At 46.5% G+C, this 26802-nt stretch overlaps 2 protein-coding genes across 4 annotated transcripts in view; one reads left to right on the forward strand and one right to left on the reverse strand.

Annotated features, from left to right (window-relative positions):
• Positions 1-20109, forward strand: part of TBCD (tubulin folding cofactor D) — a 149977-nt gene extending 129868 nt beyond the window's left edge. Inside the window, exons 28-40 of one of the 2 annotated variants that reach the window (XR_013975193.1) lie at positions 890-981; positions 1701-1841; positions 6580-6663; positions 7568-7726; positions 7800-7938; positions 8172-8293; positions 9772-9849; positions 12573-12662; positions 13322-13409; positions 13955-14064; positions 15495-15579; positions 17496-17569; positions 18869-20109. Coding sequence is in view for 1 of the 2 variants with exons in the window: in XM_080923880.1 (XP_080780006.1) it covers positions 890-981; positions 1701-1841; positions 6580-6663; positions 7568-7726; positions 7800-7938; positions 8172-8293; positions 9772-9849; positions 12573-12662; positions 13322-13409; positions 13955-14064; positions 15495-15579; positions 18869-18886 (1206 nt within the window). In the remaining variant the exon portion in view is untranslated. The remainder of the gene's footprint in view (positions 1-889; positions 982-1700; positions 1842-6579; positions 6664-7567; positions 7727-7799; positions 7939-8171; positions 8294-9771; positions 9850-12572; positions 12663-13321; positions 13410-13954; positions 14065-15494; positions 15580-17495; positions 17570-18868) is intronic. The other variant, XM_080923880.1, reaches the window with a different exon arrangement.
• B3GNTL1 (UDP-GlcNAc:betaGal beta-1,3-N-acetylglucosaminyltransferase like 1) overlaps positions 19701-26802 on the reverse strand; it is a 50326-nt gene continuing 43224 nt past the window's right edge. The window contains exons 9-13 of one of the 2 annotated variants that reach the window (XM_080923883.1): positions 25798-25933; positions 25608-25676; positions 25134-25208; positions 21620-21713; positions 19701-19838 (exon numbers count right to left, since the gene is read on the reverse strand). In XM_080923883.1, coding sequence (XP_080780009.1) covers positions 21633-21713; positions 25134-25208; positions 25608-25676; positions 25798-25933 — 361 coding nt within the window. In that variant the 3' untranslated portion in view covers positions 19701-19838; positions 21620-21632. Of the gene's footprint in view, positions 19842-21619; positions 21714-25133; positions 25209-25607; positions 25677-25797; positions 25934-26802 lie in introns of both variants that reach the window. The other variant, XM_080923882.1, reaches the window with a different exon arrangement.

Consider the following 26802-nt stretch of genomic DNA (forward strand, 5'->3'; position numbering starts at 1 on the left):
AGTGGTTAAGAGCACTGGCTGTTCTACCAGAGGTCTGAGCTCAGTTCCCAGTAACCACATGCTGGCTAACAACCATCTGTAATGAGATCTGGTGCCCTCTTCTGTCATGAAGCCATACATGCAAATATATTTCTATGCGTGCGTTCATGCATCCATACATGCATAAATAGAAGTAGTAGCCCTAGGCCTACACAGAAACTCAGTGAATAAATCACTTGCTAGGCAAGCCAGGTGATCGAAATTCGACCCTTAGACTTACATAAAGGTAGAGAGAACCAATTCCACAAAGATGTTCTTTAACCATCTCCACATATAGGCTGTAGCATATTTGAATATTTGATTGTATAGACATGCACACGTACACACACACACACACACACACACACACACACACACACACACACACATACACACACACACACACACACACACACGTGGGTGGATGTATGAGTACTTTTGCGGGATCAAGAATACCAGCTGCCCCTCTACAAGCTGGGAGCAGTTGACAGGAGGATCTTGTAGGGGATCCATGGCAGTCACTGGGGTTTTTGGGTGAAGCAGAGAGAAAGCCATGGGTTGATTTTTTTTCATTAAGTCCTTTCAGAAGCTGAATCAGGGATCAGGGCGTGTTGTCTTGTGTGGAAAGTGATTTCTGTGAGCTGTCTAGCAAGCTCCATCCATGGCTACTGTGTCCCCTGGCTCCAGAGCCACATCTCTGTCTCAAAAAAATGTGTGTTGACAGCCACACTTGTTGGTACACACTCACGGCACTCAGGGTGGTGAGACAGGATTCTCAGGTTGAAGGCCAGAATGGGCTACTTACTGGGATTGTCTAAAAATGTGTTTACTTTGTACTTGATACTTCTTCTGGGGACCCTCTTGCCCTTAGGTTCTCTCAGGTCTGAGAATGGTCACTTATACTTCTCCCAAGGATGTGAGCTTTGCTGAGGCCAGGAGAGACGGTTTGAAAGCAATCTCAAGGTGAGCCTCTAGCCTGGCAGGTGAGCATCAACAGGCACCAGGTGGATTCCCTGTCAGGCTAGCACAGAGCAGAAATGTAGAGGTGTTTTCAGAGCACTGTTAAGAAGTATGTGCACCAAACCACTTCAGAAACTGAGGAGTCCATGGTTTGAAGCTAGCCCTGGCAACATTGAGGCCTTATATGAAACCAAACAAAAACAAACCAAGCCATCATGTGGGCCTTGGAGCAGCACGGTGGCAGAGTTCTTGTTCAGTTTGTACAAGGCTCTGGGTTCTTTCACAGTACTGCTAACTAACTAACTAACTAACTAACTAACTAACTAACTAACTAACTAACTAACTAAAGTGGATCAGCAATGCCTAGATCTTGTGTCTTAGTGACCTCTGTTTGTAGATGTCGTGTGTAGGGCCATGTGGGGCTCTTCTAGCTCCCCGTGGTCCTTCCTGTAAGGCCATTTACTCCTCTAACCTCTCACAGCACCATCAACTATTTTTATCAGGGTGGAAGAACGAGCCAGCTATCTTGCAGACTATGGGGGTGGTGAAGGTGACTTCACAGTGAGCACCGTTCTGCACCTGCAGTGGGATGGGTGCTCTGCTCCCCCCCCCCAAGTCTGCCCCGAGGCTCCTCCAGCATGCTAACTATTCCCCTCAGCAAGATACTTGAGGTCATTGTAATGTGAAGGATGAGCTCACAGATGTGCATATTTTAATTTCAGAATTTGCCAGACGGTTGGTGTGAACACACAGGGACCTCCAGATGAAGTCATATGCAAAGAGAACATCTCTGAGGTTTATGCTGCATTGCTGGGCTGCATGAATGATTACACCACAGACAGCAGAGGGGATGTGGGAGCCTGGTAAGGACAGTGTTTGTACTAAGACTCCCCAGCTGCTCTTACACAGGGGAGGGAGGACATGGCATCTCATGGTACCCAGGGCTTGAAACAATAGGCATTCCATCATTGTAGAAACTCTGACAGGGGTTGTCTATACTGCTGTCTTAGGTGAGCAGCCATGAGCTTGTGCCTTCCTGTTCTGCTGCTCAGGTATCCATCATCCTTGGAGTCTGCCTGATGTCTTTTCTTCCTTCTCCTGTAGGGCAAGGTTCTTGCCCAGGTTTCAGAAACACCTTGTGAGGTAGAGCAAGGTTAATGCTACTGTGCTTCATTCACCCTTCCTCCTGCTGGCCGTACACAATGTTTTGAAGAGTTCAGAAGGAGCTTATAGAAGATTCTGTCTTGGTCCATGTGATCAAACATGGAGAGAGCATGTTATCTTTTGAATACAATGTTCCCGATTTCCCCACCCCCCTTTCTTGACATGTTCTTCCTGTCTCTTCATTTTCCCATCCTCTCAGTCTGGATGCCAGCCATTGTTTCTTTTCACATCTCCTCGCCTAGCTAGTTACCCCACTTTAGAGATCACTTTGAAGATCCCCCATCTCTTCACATTCCAGAAACTCAAGCATTTGTCACATGGCAAACAGGTCTTGAAGGTCTCTTCGTTTGGTACCACTTTTTGTTATTGTTGCTGTCCTTTGGTTGTAAAAATGGTAATTAATCTGTGCTCTGCTTATTGACTCTTCCTTTATTTTCTATTATGAAGCTCATTTTATAGTTTTAATTTCATGTAACATTGGTCATTAATTCATATTTGCACTGCATTTTTCCAGTGTCTATTTCCTGTATGTCCTATATTCCCCTTATTGTAAATATATTTTCCTCCACCTAGGACATCTCCCTTCAAGTCCATTAGCTATTATGGATTGAGTTGTCTGGATATACCTGTGTAGACACAGAAAGGGCTTCCCTGTGGCTGACTTCAGTCTTATCAGAGCCTGGTAAATGGAGGCTTTGAGGGACCTTGTGGCCATTTCCAAACTTGCCAAGATCTCCCTCAGGACAGCTGAAATGGTGTGCAGGCCCCAAAGCTGCAAGGAACCCTCATCTACCTGCTCTTCTCTAGTGTCCCTTGGCAGACCCTTCGAGAATGTGTCCCAGGGTTAACAGCAGGCAGTAGCCTAAGCTGGTATTGTGAACCCGGCCAACATGTGGCCAGTGACTTGGGCCTGTGGTAGATACTGGCAGTCCCAGACTTCTTTTCTGAGGCCCCTGAATTCTCAAGAGACCTGGTTGATCTAGATTCCCTTTTGTAGTTCAAGACTGAAATATTGTGAATGCTGAGTGTTTTTTTCCATGGAAGATGTTAACAAACATCTATTTATCCAGTACAGGGCACTGAAGACAGACCAGAGGATCAATTCCATCTAAGTCTAGCTTAGAAGGTCTTGAAGTTACTTACAGGAGCATATGTAGGGGGTTATTTACATAGGTGACCTAAAGGCAGCTACATCACTGAAAAGCACTCTGTAGCAGGGGTGACAGCTCACAAAAACTGCATTTCTGGAGACTTCACTCCTCGTTGGCAGTTCTGCCAGCTGAAGAGAGTCATCTTCCCAGCAATTTTTACTACTTTTATACCTAACCTTGGGGAGGAAGCTTCCTGGATCCTTCAGTATTCTGAGCTTTCATTAGCTTCCTGAGCCTTATACATGTCAACAGCTTCCTGAGTCTTAAGGTTCCTCTCCTCCCTTCCCAAGCAGTTTCAGTTTGGAATAGTTACAGAACAGTGCATTTCTTTGCAGTCAGCCTGGTACAGGGACACCCTTCTGAGCAGAGCAGAAAGGATCAATGGTGGGACTCATCCCCAGACCTGGTCCTTAGGATATACCTGTGGTATTCCTTAGGAAATACCTGTGGTATTTCTTCTCTCTCAGTTTGTTCTGCAAAGGGTGGACCTCCAGGATTCTGCTCCTGGTGGTCCAGTGCAGAATTACCAGTAGTGGTGAATGGTGCAATTCCAGACACTTAAAAAAATATTTTTCTCTTACTTTTTGAGATTATACTTACATAATTTCTCCTGTTTCTTTCCTCTCTCCAAACTCCCACCGACCCCTCTCCTTCTTTCAAATTCATGGCCTCCTTTCTCATTAGTTGTTGTGTACTGTGTGTATGTGTGTTTCTCCCACTCAGCATTCCTTAGTTGCCTGTAGGTCTTTGTGTAGGATTGAGGCCTCCTGGGCTTTACCCACCCCAATCCACATAAGCATGTCTATTGTTGTCCTTGTTAGTTCAACTTTAGGCAGTGATATTGGTGAGACTTTATAATCTCACACAAAAGTCCCTGTTCCTCTGACTCCTCGTCCATAATGATTCCTGAAGCTTAGAGGCTCGTGTTGTATTGTCAGTTGGAACTGGGCTCCACAGCTCTATAGTTTAAGAGAAATGAAGGGTGAGGACTGCACTTACCATTTAGAATGCTGTTAGGGATTTTGCTGGTATAGCAGCACTTGTAGCTTCTCCTCCAGGATCCCTGATTTCACAAGCCTTGGATAGTTGGCTGGGTTTTTAGTACAAGACCTGATTTCCCCCTGAGCAGCTATTAAATCCAGCTAGAGGGCTGTTAGTTACACACACAGGAAGAGGAGGAAAAAAAAAAAAAACAGTAAGGAGTCTAAAAAAGTCATATGGAATTATACAATGTTCCCTCCAAGAGCCAAAGACTATCTAATAAAGACCCCAACAAGTCACAAGCAGTCCTCTTTTGAATTGTTCAGGGTTGTTGAAGAAAGTCCTAAAATATTATAGGCTACTGCTATTGCTTTTGATTGCCCCTCAGAGGTGGAAGGCAAGTCCCTACTGCTAAAGATGAGTCTCAGACACTGAGCCCAGAGGCCTCTGAGCTGGAACTGACCTGAAAGCCTCCTCCCTGAGGACTAATTTCCACCATACCAGAAGGCTCTGTGCAAGCTTCCACAGGAGGGCAGTGACCAGTGGTTGCCCAGATCCGGTGCCTATGAACCATAACAATCAGCATGGCATGATAAACCCTGTGATCACACCATTGGCACACTCACCAGTGGCACACTCACCTCGACCCTCCTTTTTGTTGTTGTCTTTAATTCAGCAGTGTCTAGACCTTTTTCAGAGATTCCAGTTGTTTTTTAAATTCAGATCTTTTCATTTACTTTGCTCTTTAGTCTTCATATCTATTTTCCATATATATTTATTATAAAGACTGCATGTTTGGTCAATCTATTTTTGTTGCTACTGTTATTTTGGTATTTGTTATGTTTTATTTATTATTTATTTAGTCTTTAGCTGAATTTCCTAAGTTATAGTTAAATTGCAGGGCTTTTTGTTATATAGTTTTCTTTCAGCAGGTGGTGATAATAGCCAGCCACATGCCACTGAAATCTGTTTTCACCTCTAGGTCACTGAGAGTGGAGGGCTTTACAGAGAGGGGTCCAGGTCTGTATAGACAGTGTGGTATGGATTGAGCTCTGCGACAACGGTTTCATTAAATTGCCCTTGCTCCCAGGATTAACACCATTATTGAGCGTATCTGTGGTGTGTTTTTATCAAGAGACTTCCTTAGGTCCTAGCTCCTTTTCCTATTCATGTGCTCAGCAAGTACAGCTTCTCCTTGTAGCTGGTTTCTGCTGTGTTATTTGGAACCTCATCTTCACGGCTTAAGAGGTGACAGGCAACATGAAGGGAATGTACAGATTACCTTGACAGTGTGTCTATGTGTGCTTTGTAGTTGTACTCCTGTAGACCCTGACACTTTCCAGACCTCCCAGTGTCCCTGGCATTCTTTACAGGTATGCACCTGTATTCCTCAGCACATTTCTCAGTCTACCACCCTTTCCCCAGTGTGCTTTACAGACCTCCCTCACCACATCCTTGGCACTCATTGCAGATTTGCTCCTGTGTCCCTGCATACACCTTACCCAGGCTTGCTCTGTTTCCAGTACCCTCATCTGACTTTGGGGAGTTCCCTGGAACCCTGGCCTGCACTTGTCTGTGAGCTCCCCCTCACAGCAGGAACCTAGTACAGGCTCCATAGAGGGTTTGATTAAGGCAGGAATGACCCCAGGCCTGAGGGTTTGTATCTTCCTTTTCTTGACTCTGGCTGAATGCACCAGAATCCCAGTCTAAATGGCTGCCTTTGCTCTGGAATTAGACCTGTATATTTTTTCCCTTTAATACGAATTAATGACAGACAGCTCTGTTTAGAAGGAAAGAAATTCTAGGATGGATGTGAGTGTTGGTTGCTCTGTTTGTCTGGTGAGAACCAGAAGTGCCAGCCTTGTGCAGAGAGACACTACAGGAGGCCAGCTTCGCATGGGAGGAGGCTGTGGGAAGTATCTGCTATTACAGTGTGTGCACATGTCTTAGGCTTTGCTGAGACTTGTCCAGTCTGTCTTCAGGTGTTAAGAATGAACCCTCTTGCTCGTCATTATGAGAGACAGCACATCCCTCATTCCCCAGTCAAGGGATTTAAGTAAAGAATGCCAGCTGCTGGCATTGGGTTTCTCTGATGGTTTACACTGTGGGATTTCTGTAATCTCTGAAACTTGCCCTTAGTTTGGGTCTTTTGAAACTAAGCTTGTGTGTGATCAGTGGGTGTTTCAAGACGGATTTTTCCCCTCACGAGCTGCTTTTAGAGTCTGTGCTTATCGGGTCTGGTTGGTGGAAACCAGGGCTTGAAGTCCTGTCCTAGATTGACCTTCTCATGTTTCCTTATCCACAGGGTTCGTGAGGCTGCCATGACCAGCCTCATGGATTTGATGCTTTTGCTGGCACGGACAGAGCCAGTACTGATTGAGGCCCACATGTGAGTATCTGTAGCCAGCTGGGGCTGTCCTGGGCCCTAATGCCTTCTCAGACAAGCTTCTCTGACCTTTGCCCTGGCCCTCCAGAGTCTGTGGATCATGGCCAGGGTCCTCCTCCTGACCCGTGTCAGGATCCATAACATGTACATGCTCCCCAACCCCATACCAGTACCTCCTTTGATCTGGCCTGTGTGACAGTCCGCTTCAGAGGGTGAGACTGTAGTGGTCTCTGAACTCAGGGTATAGCTGAGGTTCATGCCAAGATGGGCTACCAGGCCCTGTGAGTTTCAACCTCCTCTACCACATTGCTCGAGGCCTTAAGTTTGCTATCTTAATGTGTGTCATACTTTCTCAGCCTGGCCTCTCATCCTTCTCCTCCACCAACCTGCAGTACTGTTGCTTCTCACTCTCGCCCCAACAGTACATGGACATTCACATGTATCTGTTGTTATGTGGCCCTTGAGATGTTGGGGTAGGCAGGGTGAGGTCATACCCATCCTGTGTTGGTATTATCTCAACTTGGCACAAACTAGAATTACTTGGGAGAGGGACTAGTTGAGAAAATATGTCCATAAAATTGGCCTGTAGGCATTTTTTGATAAATGATTTATGAGGGAGGCGTCATTTCTGGGAAAACAGTCTTTAGTTCTGTAAGAAAGCAAGCTAAGCAAGCTAGGAAGCAGCATTCCTTCATGGCCTCTACTGTGGTTCTGCCTCCTTTCCCTTTAGTGATGGAATGTGGCCTGAGACCTTTCCTACCCAAGCTGCTTTTGGTCATGATGTTTTATCACAGCAATAATAACCCTAACTAAGTCACAACTTGATGTGGCTTCAGCAGCTGCTGACAGTCAGGTGACCACATTTCCCCACACTGGCCTCATACTTGTGCCCTCCCTCTATTTGCAGCTGTGAGCGTGTCATGTGTTGCGTTGCCCAGCAGGCAAGTGAGAAGATTGATCGGTTCCGTGCTCATGCTGCCCGGGTATTCCTGACTCTCTTGCACTCTGACAGCCCTCCCATTCCCCATGTTCCCCACCGAAAAGAACTGGAAAGTCTGTTTCCCAGGTACTGTCAGATACAGATCCCCTCGTAGCCCAGGCCCTCCAAGCATGGCCTTGAGGAAATCACTTTTTTTCAGGTCGGATGTGGCCACTGTGAACTGGAATGCACCTTCCCAGGCCTTCCCTCTCATCACCCAGCTCTTGGGATTGCCTACCTATAGATACCATGTCCTGCTGGGGCTGGCCGTGTCCGTGGGTGGCTTGACAGAGTCTACGGTGAGGAGGCATCTGGCCATGCAGAGCAGGGGATACAGGGGATTCTTTCCAGAGGGCTCTGTCCCAGATGTGTACACTTCACTGTCCTACCAGCCCTAGACCTGTAGAATCTTCATGTCTCTGTAGTGTGCAGTTGTTTCTGTTTGGCCCCGGGCACTTCATTGTAGTAACCCTGAGGAACTACAAGGGAGAACTAGCCATGCTGAACGACAATACTGGTTTTTGGGTTGCAGGTCAGGTATTCTACACAGAGCCTCTTTGAATACATGAAGGGGATTCAGAACGATGCTCAGGTCCTGGAGAACTTCAGTGAGACCCTCCTAAAGGTCTTTGAGGACAACCTCTTGAATGACAGGTAAGTGGTGTCTTCAGATAGGATACCTGTACCCTGATCCTATTTCCACAAAGCCCAAGTTTCCCTGGGACACATTTGTCGTAATAGATGAGGAACAGGGCCCAGCAAGCTGCCAGGCCCAGCCAACTCCCAAGATCTAGCCCCAACACTCATCTCCTGTGAACCCCAGGAATTCATTTCCTCTGAGCCTTGCTGGTCCCTAGGCCTGGCATTGACTGGCAGTCTCTTTCCCTTGATGCACTCCTGGCAGGAGGATGACTTTTCTTTGTGTGTGGAGATGCAGAATACCAAGTGAAATGGAATGTGGTTCTAGTCTGTAGAAACAGTCTCCATCTTTTCTTGTCTATAATAGCCCCACTGAGACATAAGAGACCTGAAAGACAACACATGAAGTATGTGCGGTGGTTCCTTGGGATATATACCACAAACCACTTTTTCACCCTTTTCTTCCTGTTCCTTGGAGCCCTCACAGCTGTTCACTTTGGCAGACAGGCAGCATAGTCACCTCTGTCTGTCCTTCTTTTTGCCTGGCCAGGGCCTGTTGTGGGCAGGAACTGACTCATTTGAGTATTTCCTGTTCCCAGCCTTACAGACAGCTATAGTGGGCATGCAGGGATGAATCTCTGTGGACGCGCAGTCTTTTTCCTTGGGTACTCATTGAGTAATGGGTAGCGGGGTCCCATGGATTGCTTGTTAATATCTGTAAAGCTGCTGGCCCTGTCTGTTCCATGACCAGCATTAGTGGTCAGTCTGAGGTGGCTGCTCTGTTGGACACTCAGTTACCCTCTTAATGTCTGTTCATTCCCATAGCTTGTTTGGTTGGGCTTTCTTCTCACTGTTGTTTTTGATGACTTCACTATACGGTGCAAGACTTTGTCAGACTTGTAGTTTGAAGGACCCAGCTACCACGTGTCCTGTGCTTCAGTGAGCAAATGTGGAGGTCCTAGAGAGCTCCTTTGGTACTCTGCCAGAAGTTTCAGCTTTAGGTTCTATTGTCAGCCCTACAGTCTGAACACACAAAACCAACTCAAAACACCTTAATTTTGCAAGTGTTTGTCCAGATGTTCATACTGTCTGCCAGACTGTCCACTGTACTGGTTTTGTATCTTGTCAAAACCCTCAGGTGTGCAGCTGAATGTTGGGCACTACCAGGCCATCCGCACATCTTTGCATCAGGAATCCTGTTCTTATCTTTGCTGTAGGTAATTCACGAGAGAAGCCACAGTCTCCAGCTTTATTCTTACTTTCCATAGTCATTTTGACATTCTTGTAAGCATCATAATACTGGTGTGCCTGTTTCTAGGAATTTGACAAGATTGTCTTGACTCTTAACCCATCTAGGAAGAGCTATCGTGGTGTTAAGGGTTTATTTATTTATTTTTAAACTTGTCAAGGGCACATCCCTGTTCCTCACATGGGTGGCTCTTGGTTCTTGGGTGCTGGTGTGAGTCTCATATTTGCTTATCTCCTCCTCTCAGGGTGTCTGTATCACTGCTGAAAATGCTGGACCAGCTGTTGTCCAATGGGTGCTTTGACATCTTTACTGCCGAAGAGAAGTAAGTATCTGCTTGCTTAGTGCTAAGCCTAGTTCCCCAAATTTCAAAAATTTTTATTTATTGATTGATTTTCGTCTCACTGTGTTGCTTAGGCTAGCCCCAAACTCATGATCCTGCCCCCGTAGCCTTTCAAGTGCATTCAAATCTATGGCCACCAAATATGGCTGTTATTTTGAAGACAGAACACTTGGATCAGGATCTCAGAACACAGAAGACAATGCAAACTCAGGCAGCAGACATCAGGATGGGGTGAACTAGTACCCTGCTCTCCTGGTGGGAAAGTAGACTTAGACAGGTGAGATGACGCACCTGTTAGAGCTAGTAGTCAGAGAGATCTGGAAGTTAGAGTCTGAGATATGATAAAGTCTAGATGGAAACAGGACAGTATGTGGGCCATGTATGGACCCAGGAGCATGCCTGTGCCCATCACAGCTGGACAGAGGCTATGGGGTACAGGGCACAAAGCAGCTGCTTCCTACTCGAGTTTGTGGTTCTTTAGCCTCCTGTTCAGAGGAGCAAACAGCTATGCTGCATGATATCTCTCTGGAACCATCTAGGTGCCAGGTTGGCTTCCTGATGATACCATCTTGGTGATTTTAGCTTTTATGAATGCCTTATGGTTTTCACTGAATTCCCTTTTGTTGGTTTGGACAGCTTTGCATTTCATGAAGATGTCTGAGCATATACTGTTACTTAGAATATACCTGGTGGTACTGGATCTTGCTTTATACTAACTGGTAGATTCAAATCAACAGGATCTCAGTTGATTCCCCCCCCCCCTTCTGAGCCTTTGCCCACTCCCATTTTATATAATCTTTTCTGGTGTTCTGGTCTGGTTTTCTTCCCTTGACCTTGGGCAATTTCTTTGTACTTACATACTGACCAGCACCATAGGAGCCATCGTCTTGGGGCTCTGCCTTGAGATCTGCATACATCACACACCCGGGGTGGAGAAGACCAGCTTGCTTTGCTTGAAGTCTGTAGTGTCTTTGGTTTTTAACTGTTTGGCAGGGAAGTTGGATCTGTCTCTGCTGGATGCCCAAGACGACACTACAGGGCTTCCCTTCTGTCAGCGTGCCGCACTGACTTTCTAAAACTGATCTGTATGCTCACGGGCATGGCTGGCTGTGTTACTCCTTTCCATATTGTTGGATTCATCTAGGAAAATGCTCTAAGGATTTAACATCAATTTTTCTGGCTTAAAAATTTTAAAATAAGATAGTAGGAAATTATCTAATGATATGCTTTTACTTCTCTTTTTTGTTCTTTATGGATCTTGGATTTTTTGCACATACAAATGGCAGGGCTGCCTCACACATCAAGTGGTTATGGTTTGGAGGGGATTCTGCTTACGCTCTACTTTGTTTGGTTGGTTAGTTGTTTTGTTTTGTTTTGTTTTGTTTTTTTTGTATGTTGGTTGCTAATAGTAGTATATGTAGTTTTGTAAAAATTCAACCCGACAATCTGATCTTTTAACTGAGTCCATAAATCTATTTCATTTAATCTTATTAGTTGTTTTATTAAAGCAATTTTGTTTGTCCCATGTTTCTACTTTTTCTGATTAGCAGAATAATTTGCCTCTGTTCCATTTTCTTCATTTATTTGGGGATTTTTACTCTTTTCTGTGCTCTTGGAAAGTTCCCGATACTATTTCCATTCATTGTGTTTTTGTGCAGTTAGTGCTTAAATTAAAAAAAATAAATAAAAGAAAGAAAAGATAAAAGAAAAGGAGGGCATGAGTGCCCCTAGGTATGGCAGAGAAAAGGTTATTGTAGATAACAGAGGCAGAGACTTCTGGGAGAGTCCAATGTGAACATGACCCTGGACTGGGCCATGTGAAGAGAGGGGAGAGCCAGGAGACCAAGAACCCAGGAGGGTAAAGGTTAAAAAGGGCTGGCTTAGCTAACATGGGTGGATTATATGGAAGGACACCTTGTGGGAAGGGTAGGGCATGCCAGTGTACCCTGTAAACAGGTAGGGTGAGGGATGCTGGGAGAACCTGGTGGGAAGGAAGACATGGCACCTCACTCAGACAGGCAGAGATTAAACCCTATTCATTGGAGGGCTCATGCCTCTTGCATTAGCTCATTGGGGGTCTGTCAAGAACCCTGGTTCCAGAGGGTTGCTAGGGACCACAAAGTTGAATGTAGACCGAAGGGTCCCAGTAAGACTATAGACTGCATGTGGCATGTGTCTAGAAGAGCATTAGATCTGTGTATCAGTCCTATAAGAAAACAAGTTGAGGATGTACAGCCTTGTGCCAGCTGGGAATGACAATGACCACAGCTCTAAACAATATGACAGTCATTCTGTACCCAATAAGCACTTTAGGGAGCTAGTCAGAGAAAGACTAAATTCATGTGACTTGACCAGTCAGGGTTGACCTGGGAGCTGCTGCCATGGACTATCCTGGAGTGTAGCAGTCCAGTATTAGAATTATTATTATTGGGGCTGACTAGGATTCCTCTGTAAACGTGGTTTTTTTCTGTGTAGTAACCCTTGCTAGTAGTCTTTTTTGTTTGGTGGGTCACTTGGATATGGCACATTGTGACTATCCCAGGGCCTGCCTGCCTAGTTGTTGAATACATCTCTGCTGTGCATGTTGGAAACCAAAGAAAGTGGTTGATGTTGCATGTTCCGGTACTGGATGCCATGACAATGTGCATCATATTGCTCTGTATTCCTGTGAAAGATGTACTTATAATAATGTCTTCTCCTTCAAGCCACCCCTTTTGTGTGAAGTTGCTCACACTTTGTAAGGAAGAAGTCAAGAAGTCAAAAGACATCCAGAAACTTCGGTCAAGCATTGCAGTGTGAGTTTTCAGTGTTCCTGGGTGGAGACAGAAATAGGAGGGACTTGGTGGTTCCTAGTGGGAGATAAAAGTTACTTAAAATGGAGTGTTTTCATGTCCACTTAGGGAAAGAGAGGTCAGACCACTCCTATCAGCAGTGGCATTTATGGAGGACTGATCAAAATAGGAAAGCCACATCTCCTATTTGTTCATCCTGTACGTCTGTCACTTGCTCTAGCACCGTATGGCCCTGTAGGTGCTCAGAGGCCATCACAGGAAGGAGAACATACCTATGCTAGACCAGAGATCTGGTTACGTGGCATGCACATGCTAGCACAGATAACTGGTGATGTACTGGCAATCACATAAGGTGTACAAGCATGCATATATGGGGATGAAGGAATCTGGGTACAAGCATGTATATGCTAGTACAAAGATCTCACCATGTATAGGTGAGCACATGGGAGCATATTAGTATACAATGCACATGTGCATGCAAGATAGTGTAGATTACATGGGGGCACACTGGTGCAACACACAGATCTGTACATTGGTATGCACATGTTAGCATATGACTTGAGGTTCATGCTGTGTACTTTCTGGGTCTCCCATGTGTCTTAGGCCCTTGGGTAACAGCATGAGTATGTCACAGCTCCATGTCACCTGTGGGTCTCCTGCAGGCTCTGTGGGATGGTGCAGTTCAATGGTGATGTGAGAAAGAAGGTTCTTCTGCAGCTGTTCCTCCTCCTTGGCCACCCTTTCCCTGTGGTGAGTGTGTTTGCCCCACCTCAAGGCCACCTGCCTTGGGGCCCAGGTCTGTGTTTACATGTGGCCTTTCAAGATGAGTCTGTTGGTAGGGCTTTGAAGTAAATCCAGGGTGAGATGGGTTCCAGGTGTGGGCAATTAGCTGGTTGATGAAAGGAACACCGGTACTGAGGGCAAGGGAAGCACAGTCCAGGGTTAGGATTTTCCTCTCACCCAAGAAGTCAAAGTCTGAGAACCTTTACAGTGGTCTTTTGAGGTAGAGTAGGATGACCCTACAGCTCAGACTGTTTGTCAGAAACACAGATTGCCAGAGGTGGATCAGACCTCATATGAAGTAGTTTGGCACAGGAAATAACCAAAAGACACAGGGAGACAGATGGAGATTCCCTTGTAGGAATTTCTACTGCACCTTTTGATAGGCATGTCTATGACAGCAGAAGTGTCTGGGCTCTGAGTTCATCTTCCTCCTTTCATGGACCTTCTAAGACTCCTTGGGCTCTCGAGATGGTGATGGGTTTTCTCCTGTTGACCTGCCGTTCTCATTCTAGATTCGGAAGAGCACAGCAAGCCAGGTGTACGAGATGATGCTTACCTATAGTGACTTGGTAGATGCTGAGGTACTTGATGAGGTCATGTCTGTGCTCAGTGACACAGCCTGGTGAGTAGGGCTTGCCTGCACCTGGTGCCACTTTCTCCTGTCCCTGTAGCTTTTTGATGGAAAGGGGAGATATGTCCAAGCTTCAACAGCTCAGGGCCACCTAACAACTTCACAAAGCGCTGAGGACACACCCTGGGAGCTTTAGATGGAAAATGTTTAATGTGCAATTGCTTTTCTCCTCCTGTGAGCAAGGTAAATAGTAGGTCAGACCCCTGCTGGTCAGAAGTTGGTGCTTCTCAGTAACTGCCACCAAGTGGATGTCAACTATAGCTACTGTCATTTTGCTACTGCAAGAGCCTTGTGGTCTTTCCTCTGTTCTAATGATCTTAGGGACTTGTCTCCAAAGTCAAGAGGTGCAGAAGACGGTGGTGGCAATGTACAGCCTGTGGGTATAGTTTACAGGTCTTCTATGCTGGGCCTGGAAATAGTTTGGTCACAACAGCAAGAACTTACAACCTATAACCCAAGCACTGTACACATGCATGGCCCTGTACTTATATATATGCAGGTTTGCATCCATGATCACATACATGTAGCTGCTCATATAATTACACATGTATGTACTGCCAAGCACATACAGTCACATATATGGAACTGTCACCTGTGCACTGGTGTACTTTAAGCTGGCTTGTCTCCATTCTGTACTATTTGGATGGCACAGACAGGTAACTCAAATTACTGCTGTTGCCTATAAACACTGCCCCCTCAGACTGATGGAGAGGGGGATTGAGGATCTCAGCTACTGGCAGGTCTGTTGGGATTGAGCAGGTTGCTTCAGCAAGTCAGTGTTTGTGGTGTATTCATGCAGGCCCCTCAGAACAGCCATCATGCTAGGATGTGGTCTTCCTGCCTAGATAAGAGCTGTGGGGGCCTAGACGGCCAGAGTGCACTTCAGAATCTTTGCTGTCAGAAGGAACTCAACTTGGTGCCTTCTGATGAGACAGTGGTCAAACCTCAGGACCACTGACATTACTTCTGACTTTCTAATAAACTCATCTTGAGTAAGGACAGCGGGAGAGGAGGAACTAGTTTTTAATTTGTTTGGCTTTTTAAGATTTACTTTTATTTTTAATAATATGTATGCTTGTGTACATGTTTGTACAGTTGCCTAGGGATGCCAGAAAAGGGTGTGCAATTCCCTTGGAGCTGGGGTTGCAGGTGCTAGGAACATGCTTAGTACTTAACAGCATTACGTATTATTCCAGTGAAAGCAGTCAACAGCTGAATTCTAATAAAGGGCTCCAGAAGCCCTCTTAGTCTGAGGTAGCATTTCTTCTGTATTTCCCTAGAATGAGTTGTGGCTTAGTCCTGTGAAAGAGCTAGGTTCTCCTGGGGGATACTCTAGGGGATGGGGTTTTGCCGCAACACCACCAGATCTTGGGGTGGGTTGAACTATGTGGCATAGGGGACTCAAATGTTTTCCTCCTTAGGGACGCAGAGCTTTCAGTTGTAAGAGGACAGCGGAATCACCTGTGTGACCTCCTTGGCGTGCCCAGACCCCAGCTGGTTCCAAAGGTAATACCTTTAGTATTCTGAGGACACATGGCACCTGGGTTCTGGTCTAAAGTAAACTGGGTCTCAAGGTTCATTGCTGGCATTACTTTCTCCAGACCAACCGGGAGAGCTGCTTCTCCTGCCAGGGTGGGCAAGTTCTATGTCTTCATAGCGTACTGGCTGCACGGTGTCGTCTAATTGTTGGAGACCATAAGTTGTCTCAGCTACTGTCTTTAGGAATTTAGGAAGGAGACTGTAGTTCCCTCCTCATTCCCTGCCTGGCTGTAGGCTCTGTCCCTCTGAGGACACCTGTCCCATCAAGCTTCCATTTCTCTCCTGTCCACTGGGGCCCCAGCCTTCTTGGCTGCCCATGCTAAGGCCTGTCCTCTCCACTTATCTTGGCCTTGGTGTGTTTAGTGTTTCTGAGGACCCTTGTCCTGGGGTTGCACTTTAAGTTGTCATGTGATCTGTTGTGTCCCTGGGCTCTCTTCCTGTGTTCTATGGGTCAGTTTGTCTATGGGGATTTTTAAAAATTCTACATATTGACTTTTCATCCTAGAAATATGCTCCCAGCTTAATGCTTTTAACCCCTTTGTGTTGTGGTCTACTCCAAGGTTATGTGGTGTTTTTGTGCCCAGGACCACCAGCTGAGGGTGGCTCCACCTACAATGGGTTGGGCTCTTCCACATCAATCACTAATTAAGAAAATACCTGACCTGACAAGCTTGCCTACAGCTTGAGCTTATACATATATTTCTCAACTGAGTCCTTTCCCCCAAATGACTCTAGCTTCTGTCAAGGTGACATAAAAGTAGCCAGCACATGCAGGCAGGCAGCCTGCCGTTTCTGAAAGCTCTTTGTACCAACTTTTCATAGAGAAACCCAGTTTACTTGGGACAAACTCTTGTGTGAAGGGGACATCACTTTATGCTTCCTGTGTCAGCAGCCCCACTCTCCAGATGACTCAGCGTCTTATTACCACCATTGTGGAGTGATTGCACTTTGGAGTCTTTTATACATTTGATCTATAAGTCAATATAAACCATATGGTGGAAGATAAGGATTTCACAACAGCTCACGGTGCCCACCATGTCTGTTCTCCAGTTTATTCTGTCCAAGATTGTCTATACTCTTGATCCTTTTTACACTAACAGCCAGGTTGGCCTGGGCTATGTTGGGGCTGAAGGAAGCTAAGGTTGATTGACACTAGGCTCCAGCACAGGCCCCTGGAAGGTCACCTATAAGTCCTATAGTTGAGATGCTGTCTCTGTGATCAGTTCCCAGTTCATGTACTACTTGCATCTCTGCTTAGAAAGTTATGAATTACTCTTTTAGTGAGTTCCTCAACACCTCCTTCTGACCTCCATATACCCTTACGGGGTTATAGTTACTTTTTGACTGCTGTGACAACATACCATGACAAAGGCAGCCTAAGAAAAGAAAGCACTTTATTGGGCTTATGGTTCAGAGGGTTAGTATCCGTAATGGCAAAGCAAAGACATGACAGTAGGAACAGCTGAGAGTTTACATCTTGATCCATAAACAGGAAGCAGAGTTCACTGGAAATGGAATCATTTGAAACCTCAAAACCACTCCAGTGACACACCTCCAAGAAAGCAACACTTCCAAACAGTTCCACCAGCTAGGGATAGGGTTTTCACACATGCGCCTGTTGGGGCCATGCTCCTTTAAACCATCACAGCCACCTAGTAGCTCCTGTATGCTCTCCACAGCTTACCTTCCAGGTATGGTGAGCTAAGCTTGATGATCCCATTTCCATGTCAGAGGCTCCCCAGTCATGCCTTGGTGTATACAGATCTTTATTAACAAGTAGATGTGCTGACCACATGGACAGCAGTGTGAGACTTTTCTTCCTGGAAGGGGCTGTTAGATGTTGGCTGTGGTATAGGCCTAAGGGTCTTTCCATTTATTTCCAGCCTTGACCTTGGGCTCCCTGCCCTTATAGAACTTGAGTCCTTCAGGAGCCCAGCAGCATACTGGAGGACTGCAGGTGAGTGGGGGAGAGAGGAACATTCTAATCAGCCAGCCAGTCTGCAACCTCGGGCTGGCATGGCCCACCTGGCCTAGGGGCTAGTAGACCTGGTTCTGCTATGCCTCACATGGGTGACTCTTTCCTTCCTGGCTGGGTATGAGTGGACTTTTTCAGATCTCATGAGGTAAACCTTGGATGCCCCTTTGGCTGCTATTCTCCAGTTTATGTGCAGGTACTTGTAAGCCTTTTGGTGGACTTGGCTAGGCTCTGTGTCTCTTATGCTCTCTCCAGTTTCAGGATGGAGGTCTCAGTTCTCCAACATTCTGAGAAACAACTTATTTATAATTGTGAAACTATATCAAAGGAGACACCAGACCCATTAGTACACATTTTTGTCATTTTCCTCCATCTGCTGAGGAATTTATGTTTTGTGTTTGTCTCGAATGTCCTTTAATTTTGTTTAAACTCTGGGGGGTGCATTGTGAAGCTGTGTTCCTACTCTTGACGTCTCTTTTGCTGTTAGTGTGGTGACATCTGGTTCCTGTCACACTTTCAATGTCTGTGAATGTTATAATCAAGACTGTGCCTTAATCTCATTTTAACATCTTTATTAATTAGCATTTCATGAATTCATGTTTACTGTGTAATTACAGGCAAGTTTACATCCATCATCTTTGTTTCCTATTTGACCTTCCTGTTTAATGTTTCTTTCCCCCTTATCTGAATTTCATTTCCTACCCTGTTAACTTGTTTCACAGCTCTGTTCTTCTGTCCCCGGTTACCCTGGGCCAGGACTCTTTCTTGACACATTACATTATCCCTGGCCTTGACCTCCAGCTGCAGAGCCCTGACTGGAACTGGTTTGTTCTAACCCTGAGGTCTTGGTATTTAGCCGACATGGTCTCAGTGGTCAGTTTCTTTCTCTGAGTCAGCTTTGTGCCTGAGCTGGTGTCATGTTGACAGATTTTGTGTTTTCCCATTGGGTCTGTGTGCCCAAGTCTTCTTCCCAGGGCTTCCCCCTGCAGGAGCCATAATGATACACAGGTGTGGCCTGGCTGCTTGAGTGGCTCTAGGAGTGATGACAACAGATGGCACCATGGTGTAGTCTCGGTCCCTTATGCAGGGTGAACTTGAGTTCAAGTGCACTCTTTACATTGTTAGAAAAGTATAAACATGTGAACTGTTTACTAATCTACCCTGACAAGGCCACAGAGCTACACAATTTAAGCTGCTACAATTCTGGTACATGGCTGGCTTTAGCCGTACATCAGAGGGGGCGGAGTGGCACCAGCCTGATGTTACCGTGTCTCTTTACAGCCTGTTCCTGGAAGTTGAGCCTTGCCCACCAAGCTGGGATGTCTTGCCCCGAGGCTCCACAACAAGCTCTACCATCATGGAAACTTGGTGTCACAGACTTCTGAGAAAGGTAGCACCTGAAGCTAGATGGCTTGGGAGGCCATCCACAGAGAGCAGTACTCGTGCATGCTGTGCTCTGGTGGCCTGGACTGCCCATATGACTGCTGTCACACAGATGTGCTTTCTCATTAAATCATGTATCACACAGCCCAGCCTCTGCCTGTCTCTGCGACGTCTGTGCAAAAGGAGCTGGAGGATCTACTGTGGGCCCCCTCAGCACCTTGCTATGTGATTTGTGCAGCATCAAGGGTGTCTCACACCCTGCTTTCGAGTTGAAGCACTGGGAAGATGTAGTGACAGGCAGCTCTCAACATGCTCAGTCAGCCAAGTCACCAACAATGAATGCCACAGTGGGCTGAGTCTGAGCAAGACATCATCAGAGTCCTGCATCCCTGTAGGAATGTGGATGACTAATGTCCCAAAGCCTGGATCCTTTGCACCTCCTGTCCCAGGGCCTGCATGCCTACCTGTCTTTCTGTGTAGTCCCACACCTGCCTCTTCAGCCTCTCTAGCCTGAGAAAGACTGCTGGTCATTGCTTATTAAGCTGTTGAGGATGGACACATGGTCGAGACAGAATTCAAGATAACCACTCACAGTGAAGTGGCCAGGGCCTTAAGCCAAGGCCTGTGGTAGTAAGCATTTACTCAGGATAATAGCCTGCATCTCACAGAACCAGAAGTGGAAGCCACTTTTCAGGCCTGGGTCTGCAGGTTTGTTGTACTGCCCTGGTGACGGAGGCCTGGCTCATACTTCATTCCAGTCTCGAACACCTCTTTCCTAGACTCAGAATTTTCTGTTGTGAGTAGAGGAAAGCCTGGCTGAGATCAGCTGACGAGGCCACATATCAGATAGGCTTTGCTGTTGTTTTGTCTGCTGGGAAACAGAATTAACTAATTTAGTATAATTTTAAAACACAATTCCAAACATGACATTTTAAGACATAGAGACCAACTGGTTTCCAACAGACCTACTGATAACACTCTAGCAGAATTAGCCCCTTTCAGTAAGATTTAATGGTTGAAGTAAAGGAGTTTGTTGCTGGCTAGCCAGCTCTGCACGCAGATCCCACCACAGGCAGCTGTGCCCATTGGATGCCTGATCGTCTAGAAAGACCTCAGCAGGAAGGGTTTCCACTGAGGTTCTTAGGGAAAGCCCTCCTCTCAAGGTATCATGACAACTGGTGTGGCCAGGATGGTCCATCAGGGCAAGAATGCCTAGTGATAACGTTAGACTCAGCAAACAGGGTGGCATGTGAGTGTCTAGGTACAAAAGATTCAGGAAAGCTCTCCAGTGAGCATGTCTGGGCAGGAGGCCAAACACAAAAGTGTTCACTTGGCCTCCTGTGAACCCTCTGAATTAACAGCAGGAAGAAATTAGCTAGAGCCATTGTGCCCAGGACCAGGTTCCTAAGCCTAGCCATGAAGTATTGGTAGTAGGGTGGAGTAGGTAAAAGGCCACAAGAAACCGGATAAAACCTGGACCTTGGAGAGCTATGCCTTCACAGTTGGTGGATGGACAAACTGTCCTCACAGGAAGGAGCTGTTCCTCTAAAGGAGACATCCAGTGAAGTCCCCCAGACTCCTATGTTGAAAAGATGAGGTTAATTCCAAGATGGAAGATATAACCTCTAAGAGGATAAAGCCAATGTCCACAAACAGGGAGAGCAGCCCATCACCAAGAACCAACTCTGCCAGTAACTCCAGAAACAGTATAGAAGAACAGTTTCCAAAAGCAAAGCAATAGGACTGGAGGTCTAACATGCAAGATCTGGGAAGGCACAATGCTGGAGAGGGAGGCGCCCAAGGTTTCTTGAGCAGAAAGTTGTTAGTGCTCCAAGCCTTGGATGTATCTGAATGTAACAAGTCTATGCCAGGCACACACTGTAGCCCACCATTCAGGACGGTTGAATTCCTGACCAGCCTGGGCTACAAAGTAAAACTCTGTCAATAAACAACATAACTCAAAAAGATCAAGGTCAGAGCTCAATCAAGATCTTGATCAGAAAGATCACTTAAATTGAGAAGCTAGGTGTTAAGGGTTTTATCATTTTAATGTGAAATGTCTCTGACTGGCTCATGTTTGAACATTTTGTTCCAGTTCTTGGCACCTTTTGGAATTAGGGCCTAGCTTGAAGAAGTAGGCCACTGGAGGATGTGGTTTGAGGTCTAGAGTCTCACCCTTGTTTCCGTCCCCTCTCTACTTCCTGCTCCACTAAGATAATGAGAAGATGAAGAGTCCCAGCTGGGAAGGACTTCCACCATCATGCCCTCCTCACCAGGATGGACCCTCAAACCAAGAGGCTTTGTTTAGTATTTGGTCACAGCAATAAGGATGTAACTAGTACAGATGGTTTCAGGATGAAGAAAAGTTTAGCTTAATGGATGTTTCTACAACCTAGAACTTTTTGTAGACTCCTGCTATTAAAAAGTAGTTAAAAAAATTACCAGATAGCTGGTGAAAAGGAAATTTGCCTCAAGTGGTGCTTAGAAGATCTAAGCCTCAAGTTTATGTTGTAGAAATGAACGGGCGAACATTAATGCAGTAAATGTGAGGGGAGACGCTGGAGGAAGCAGAGACTAAGGGTTGTCTGTGTGAAAGGGGGGCAGAACAGACAAGGCTCAGCGCCTACAAGTATCACAGCATACACCCACCTAGGCAGCAGCCTCAGCTGAAGTGAACAAAGTCCCGGCCTTCTTGCAAGTGTAGTGACTTCAGGTTGTCTTCAAACTCACCCCCTGTGAGGTCCTTGGGGAGAGAAGATCCAGCTCAGTCAGGTTTTCTCTTACTCTGTGACTCTTGCAGAGATTTAGGTCAGGGGCTGGGAATAGGCCTACTTAATCAACCTGTTAGGTTGCTCACGATGAACTTCTGACTCTACAGATTAGGGAAGAGGCCTGGAGAATGAGGCCATGAGGGCAGCAGCTAGTTCTGTTGTTCACCAACAGCAGTGAGGTAGTAAAAGGTGCCTTTGCTACCTGGTGTTGGCCCTCTACAGAAGGCATTTAAGCCACTCTCAGTTGATCCAGAAATATTTTACCTTCTGTCTGTTCAGGGAACTCTGTGTAATTGTTATCTGCCAAGTGCCCACCCTCTGATTCCTCTTACTTGTCACTCCCCTCCCCCAGTCCCTGACAGGAGCAAAGCCCATTATCTTGCTGAAGAAACAGTCCAACTATCAGCAGATGAAGTCTAGGGAATTCGGGCAAGATGTGGGAAGTACCACTCTCTCTGTTCCTGTTAAGTCATTTGTCCTTTGACCAACACAAGAGGCCTCTAGGCTAGGCTGTGACCCTGACTCTACCTTGTCCCACCACTGCAGTGTTAGAAACAGGAAGTGAAAAACATTCTGCCTGGAAAATCAGAACTGTCCACAGTGGCTGCACCTGCTGCCCTTCCTCTTTTCCCTCACCTCTCCTTTCCCAACATTCAGAGAAGCATCAGCCTTGGGCCAGGAGAGGTCAGAGACACTCCCACAACCACTGCAAGAAAGTTCTCCAAAAGGGTAGAAACGGTCTGTCCATACAGGTGGTCTTTGCAGGTGCTCTATCTGACTTCTCTTCTGGGATACACCAGAGACATGGGAGCTCACAGTAGCATGAATGACAACTGAAGGCTAGAGATGACTCCCAAAGCCAACAGTCTACAGGGTGGATGATCATATATAGGTGCCAAGAAGAACCAGACATAAGAGCAACAAGTTGGGAGTCCATACACATAAGTGGCAAGCAGACAGTTGTGTGCACAGTGCTGTGCCAATGCCAAGGTGTTCTGCTGGCTGCAGCCATGATGCTGTGAGCTGTGTGTGGGGTCTTGCTGCTCTTCTCTGAGCCTGGGCACACTGCATGGGTGAGCAGTTTGCACATCTCCTTGGAACAGCTTCTGCACTGTTCTTAAGGAGGGTGAGGCTCTGCTCTGAATGCGCATCGTCTGTATTCTAAGACAGGTGGAAGGCTAGATGTGATCTACAGGCCAGAGCTTGCCAATCTGTGCTGAGACATTTTCTCTGTGTATCATGGGTCACAATACAGCAGTTTATTTAAATAAGAAAAATGTGAGAAAAATTCTGACGTAGGAAGAGTAGCTTCCTTTTGTGGTAAGGCACTGGAATGTGAACCGGTAATTGGTAGAAAGAGACCTTGGAGCAGAAATGATCATCTCAGCCAGCGAGTTCCCGACCAGGAGAACGGGCTGCCTAATATTTGAGGCTGAGACAACCAAATGTACAAAAAAAGAAAACTTGGGATTCCTAGTTAATCTTTCTGCCAAAGTACTTCTCATTGTATCACAGGTAAAATTAAGAAGCCAAAATCCTAGATACAGATGTGGGCAGTACGCTATGAAGTGTCATGATCAAGAATAGCCATCTCAGAATGAATCAGACTTTCACAAGGGGAAAAGTCAAATAGTTTAAGTTATGCTAAATGGCAAAAATATTATCAGCTCATAAATTAAAACTCTGAAGCTGGCTTCAGAAAAGTGCTTGCTGCACACACACATGCGAGGACTTGTGTTCAATCTCTAGTACCATTGTAAAGGCTGAGTGTGGTGGGATGATATACCTGCAATCCCATGAGTGGGGAGTCAGAAACAGAAGGACCCCTTGGGCTTGCTGGCCCGCTAGTCTTGCTGAATCAGAGAGAACCTGTCTTGATGAAGCACTAGAAGGCAGTGAGCTTTTCCACCAGTACATACAAACACAAATGCACACACATGAAAGAATATTCAAAATACACATCACATCACAGGTAGGCCTGTGTTCCTCACTGTGTTAAGAGAAATGCTGTAGACTGCTAAAAGACTCTTGGTAAAGGTACAGAGCTAAGGAGGTGCCTTCCTCTCCCAGAGTGTTGCCAGCTGACTCTAACCTGCCTTTGCTGAGGGCCTACCATATCCACCACTGGTAATAGAAGGTGACACAGCTTTCCTTGGACTTGGTGACACCTTGTCCTGGGGCTGCTGACATTCAGGATGGTTATGTCTTCTCATCTGGTAGATGTCTGGAAATTCCCACTAGGACTTTGAAAGAGAAAAACTACCCAAGAACAAAAGATGTCAAACATATCATACACAATTTACAGTGAGACCTTTAGAAAGAAGACTGTCCTGGACTCAAAGCTTGAGCAGAATGGTAGGTGGCAGGAATGATGACTGCCCCTGCTGGTTTTAGAGACCAATGGTGAGCAGATGCAGTTTGACAAGAGTGAGGTCTGCTTGGCTCTGCCGCAGGATGCACCCAGGAGTTTCTAGTGCAGAGACAGGCCCATTTACTACAGTGAGGAAGAACTGTGGACAGGAAATAGGGCTACTGACCAGCGGGATTCTACATGGTCAGTGACCTGATGAGGTCACATGGGCAAGTCACACTGGCCCTCCACAACCCACTACACAGGGCCTGTAATGGATGCTGTCTGTTGATGAGCATGAGGTTTCTTACAGGGGAGTAATTTCTATGCAGGACCCCATACTGTCATAAAACCAGTTAATGTCACCATATTAAAGAGTTCTGGGAGTAATATCTGAAGAGCCAAGTCTCCTGAGGGAATGTCTACCATAAGCTTGACCTACCAAGGAACAGGGTCCAGAGTAGATAAAGTCTAGCCTTAGCCCCAGCAAGACACTTGCTGTCTGGCCATTTTCAGCTTGGCCCAATGGTTGGAGAGACTGTGAGATTCTTTTTTGCATTGAGTAACAGCTTGCACAGAAACAGGGTGCTTGGCACCTATGCCCACATGACCAAAAGTGGAGAAACCAAATGAACCAAAGGAGGGTCCTTCTGGGTCTACTGGTCACCACCAAGCTATTATTAGGTATGGGCAAGGCTGTCCTTTGAGTAGCATGAACTGTGGCACCTTGAACATGACGGCTGGGCTCGGAACAATGGCTTTCAGTGTTTAAAGAATGTAAACCAGATGTGCCCACCTCACCACCACCCTGTTCATAGTACCCACAGGCTACTCCCCAGCTGCATCCAACCCACAGAGCATCAGCTATGGCTGCTAACCTAGTTCAGGGTGTCCTATGGCTACAAGGTAAGATTTGATTTACAATAAGGGTAAATAGGCTATGTGTCAAGGCCCATGGTCAGGTTTTGCCCTTGGTTTTGTGCCAGTGGTCAGAATGGGACAGATGGTACCCTGGTGCCCTGCAGCCATTGCCTATACTCACCAGCTTCACACAGATGACAAAGGGTGACTGGGCAGCTCGGAAGTGCAGGATGGGAATCTTTGGCTTGGGTCTTTCCTACAGAGACGGTGCCAGCCATGAGTCATTAGGGCTCCACACAGAAGGAACTCCTTGAGACCTGTGCTAGCCACAGCCTCTACTTATAGTAGCTGCTGATCAAGTAGCAGATGGGAGTCTTGGGCCAGTAGGGACAGGACAGATAGTTGTACCCCAGGTTCTGGCAGCCCCAGTCATCTGATAGCCACAAGAAGAACCAACTCTGGGACCCAGACTGAAGGAATATATAGCCATTTCCCCAAGGACAGGGCAGAGTCCTAAGGGATCCTGGGGACTCTTGGGAGCTGAGGGCTACATCTCTTGGGCAGAGCCCAAGTGAATGTAAGGGAAGCTGGCATGGTATGGAAGACCCTTCCCTGTAAAGGGCTTTGGTGCTCTGCCACATGGCTGGCTACGCACCTGTGAGTCCTCATGGCAGTAGAAGCCTTTCCTGATCTTGTTCTCATCAATGTCACAGAAGGCCACCACCTGGGGGTGAACATGGGCCAGCAGTTAGATGGTGGGGAAGAGGGACTGTAGGATAAAGATGTAATAGCATTGGGGGAGGCAGCATAGTGGCCAACAAGATAAGGACTGGAAAGGGTCCTACCTTGTGCCGGCTGGCTGCAGTCAGGCTGCGGTATAACTTACGCCCCTGCTTGCCTGCATTCCAGATGGTGAAGGACTTCCAGTGAGGTAGGATTTGTTCCTCTAGGAAGTGGACGCGGTGAGTCCAGATGGTCACCCTGTAGCCGAGTAGAGAGGGAAGCTAAAGTGACCAGATGTGTGGGCTCCAGTGCCACCTCACCCTTTAGCTCTGGGGATGTGAGTGCCACACCCTGTTTAGGGCTGAGAGCATACCAAATCTAAACCATATCCAAGGGAGCTCTAACTCTGTTCTTTTGCCATCTCTCATAGCAAGAGGTCACCATGAACCATGTAAACAAAAGCCCTCTGGGAAGCTTTGAGCCACCATATTGGTCCTGCTTTCTAGGTGGGATGTAGACCCAATGGATGGGTCCTCTCTCTCTCCATAGCACGAGTAGCTCTAGCATCTGGCAGTTATGTCCACATGTATGAGAGTTCATGCAAAGCCAATGGTTGGCATCACGTATCTTAATTAATCTTCACATTATTTTTTGGGAAAAGGTTGATCTGGAGCTCACTAATTGAGCAAGACTAGCTAGCCAACAAGCTCCAGAAATCCTCCTGTTTCCGTTCTTGGCACTAGGATTACAGGTGTGTGTTACCATTCCTAGCTTTTTATGTAGATCTCGGGAACTGAACTTAAGTCCCCATGTTTCTCCAGCAAGCACTCCACCAACAGAGCTGCCTCTCCAGGCCAAAATTCTAGGTATGAAACCAGATCTTTTGTGTCAGAAAGTGAAAAGGGAGTTGTAGTAGACCCAACAATGCAGGTCTAATTTCCCAGCTTAGTCAGTACTCAGAAGAAAGGTCTGGGTAATATGAACACATTAGGAAGTAAACTTTCTACTTTAGGCTGTCCTTTCCCTCAGACAACCCCAAAGATGTTCCCTTCTGAACACAAAAGACCTGCTCCAGGCAGCAGGCTCTTGTTTGCAGATCTCCAGGGCTTGTTTCTTCTCAGGCCCCC

Source organism: Micromys minutus, assembly GCF_963924665.1.
Source record: "Micromys minutus genome assembly, chromosome: 10".
Taxonomy (NCBI): Eukaryota; Metazoa; Chordata; class Mammalia; order Rodentia; family Muridae; genus Micromys; species Micromys minutus.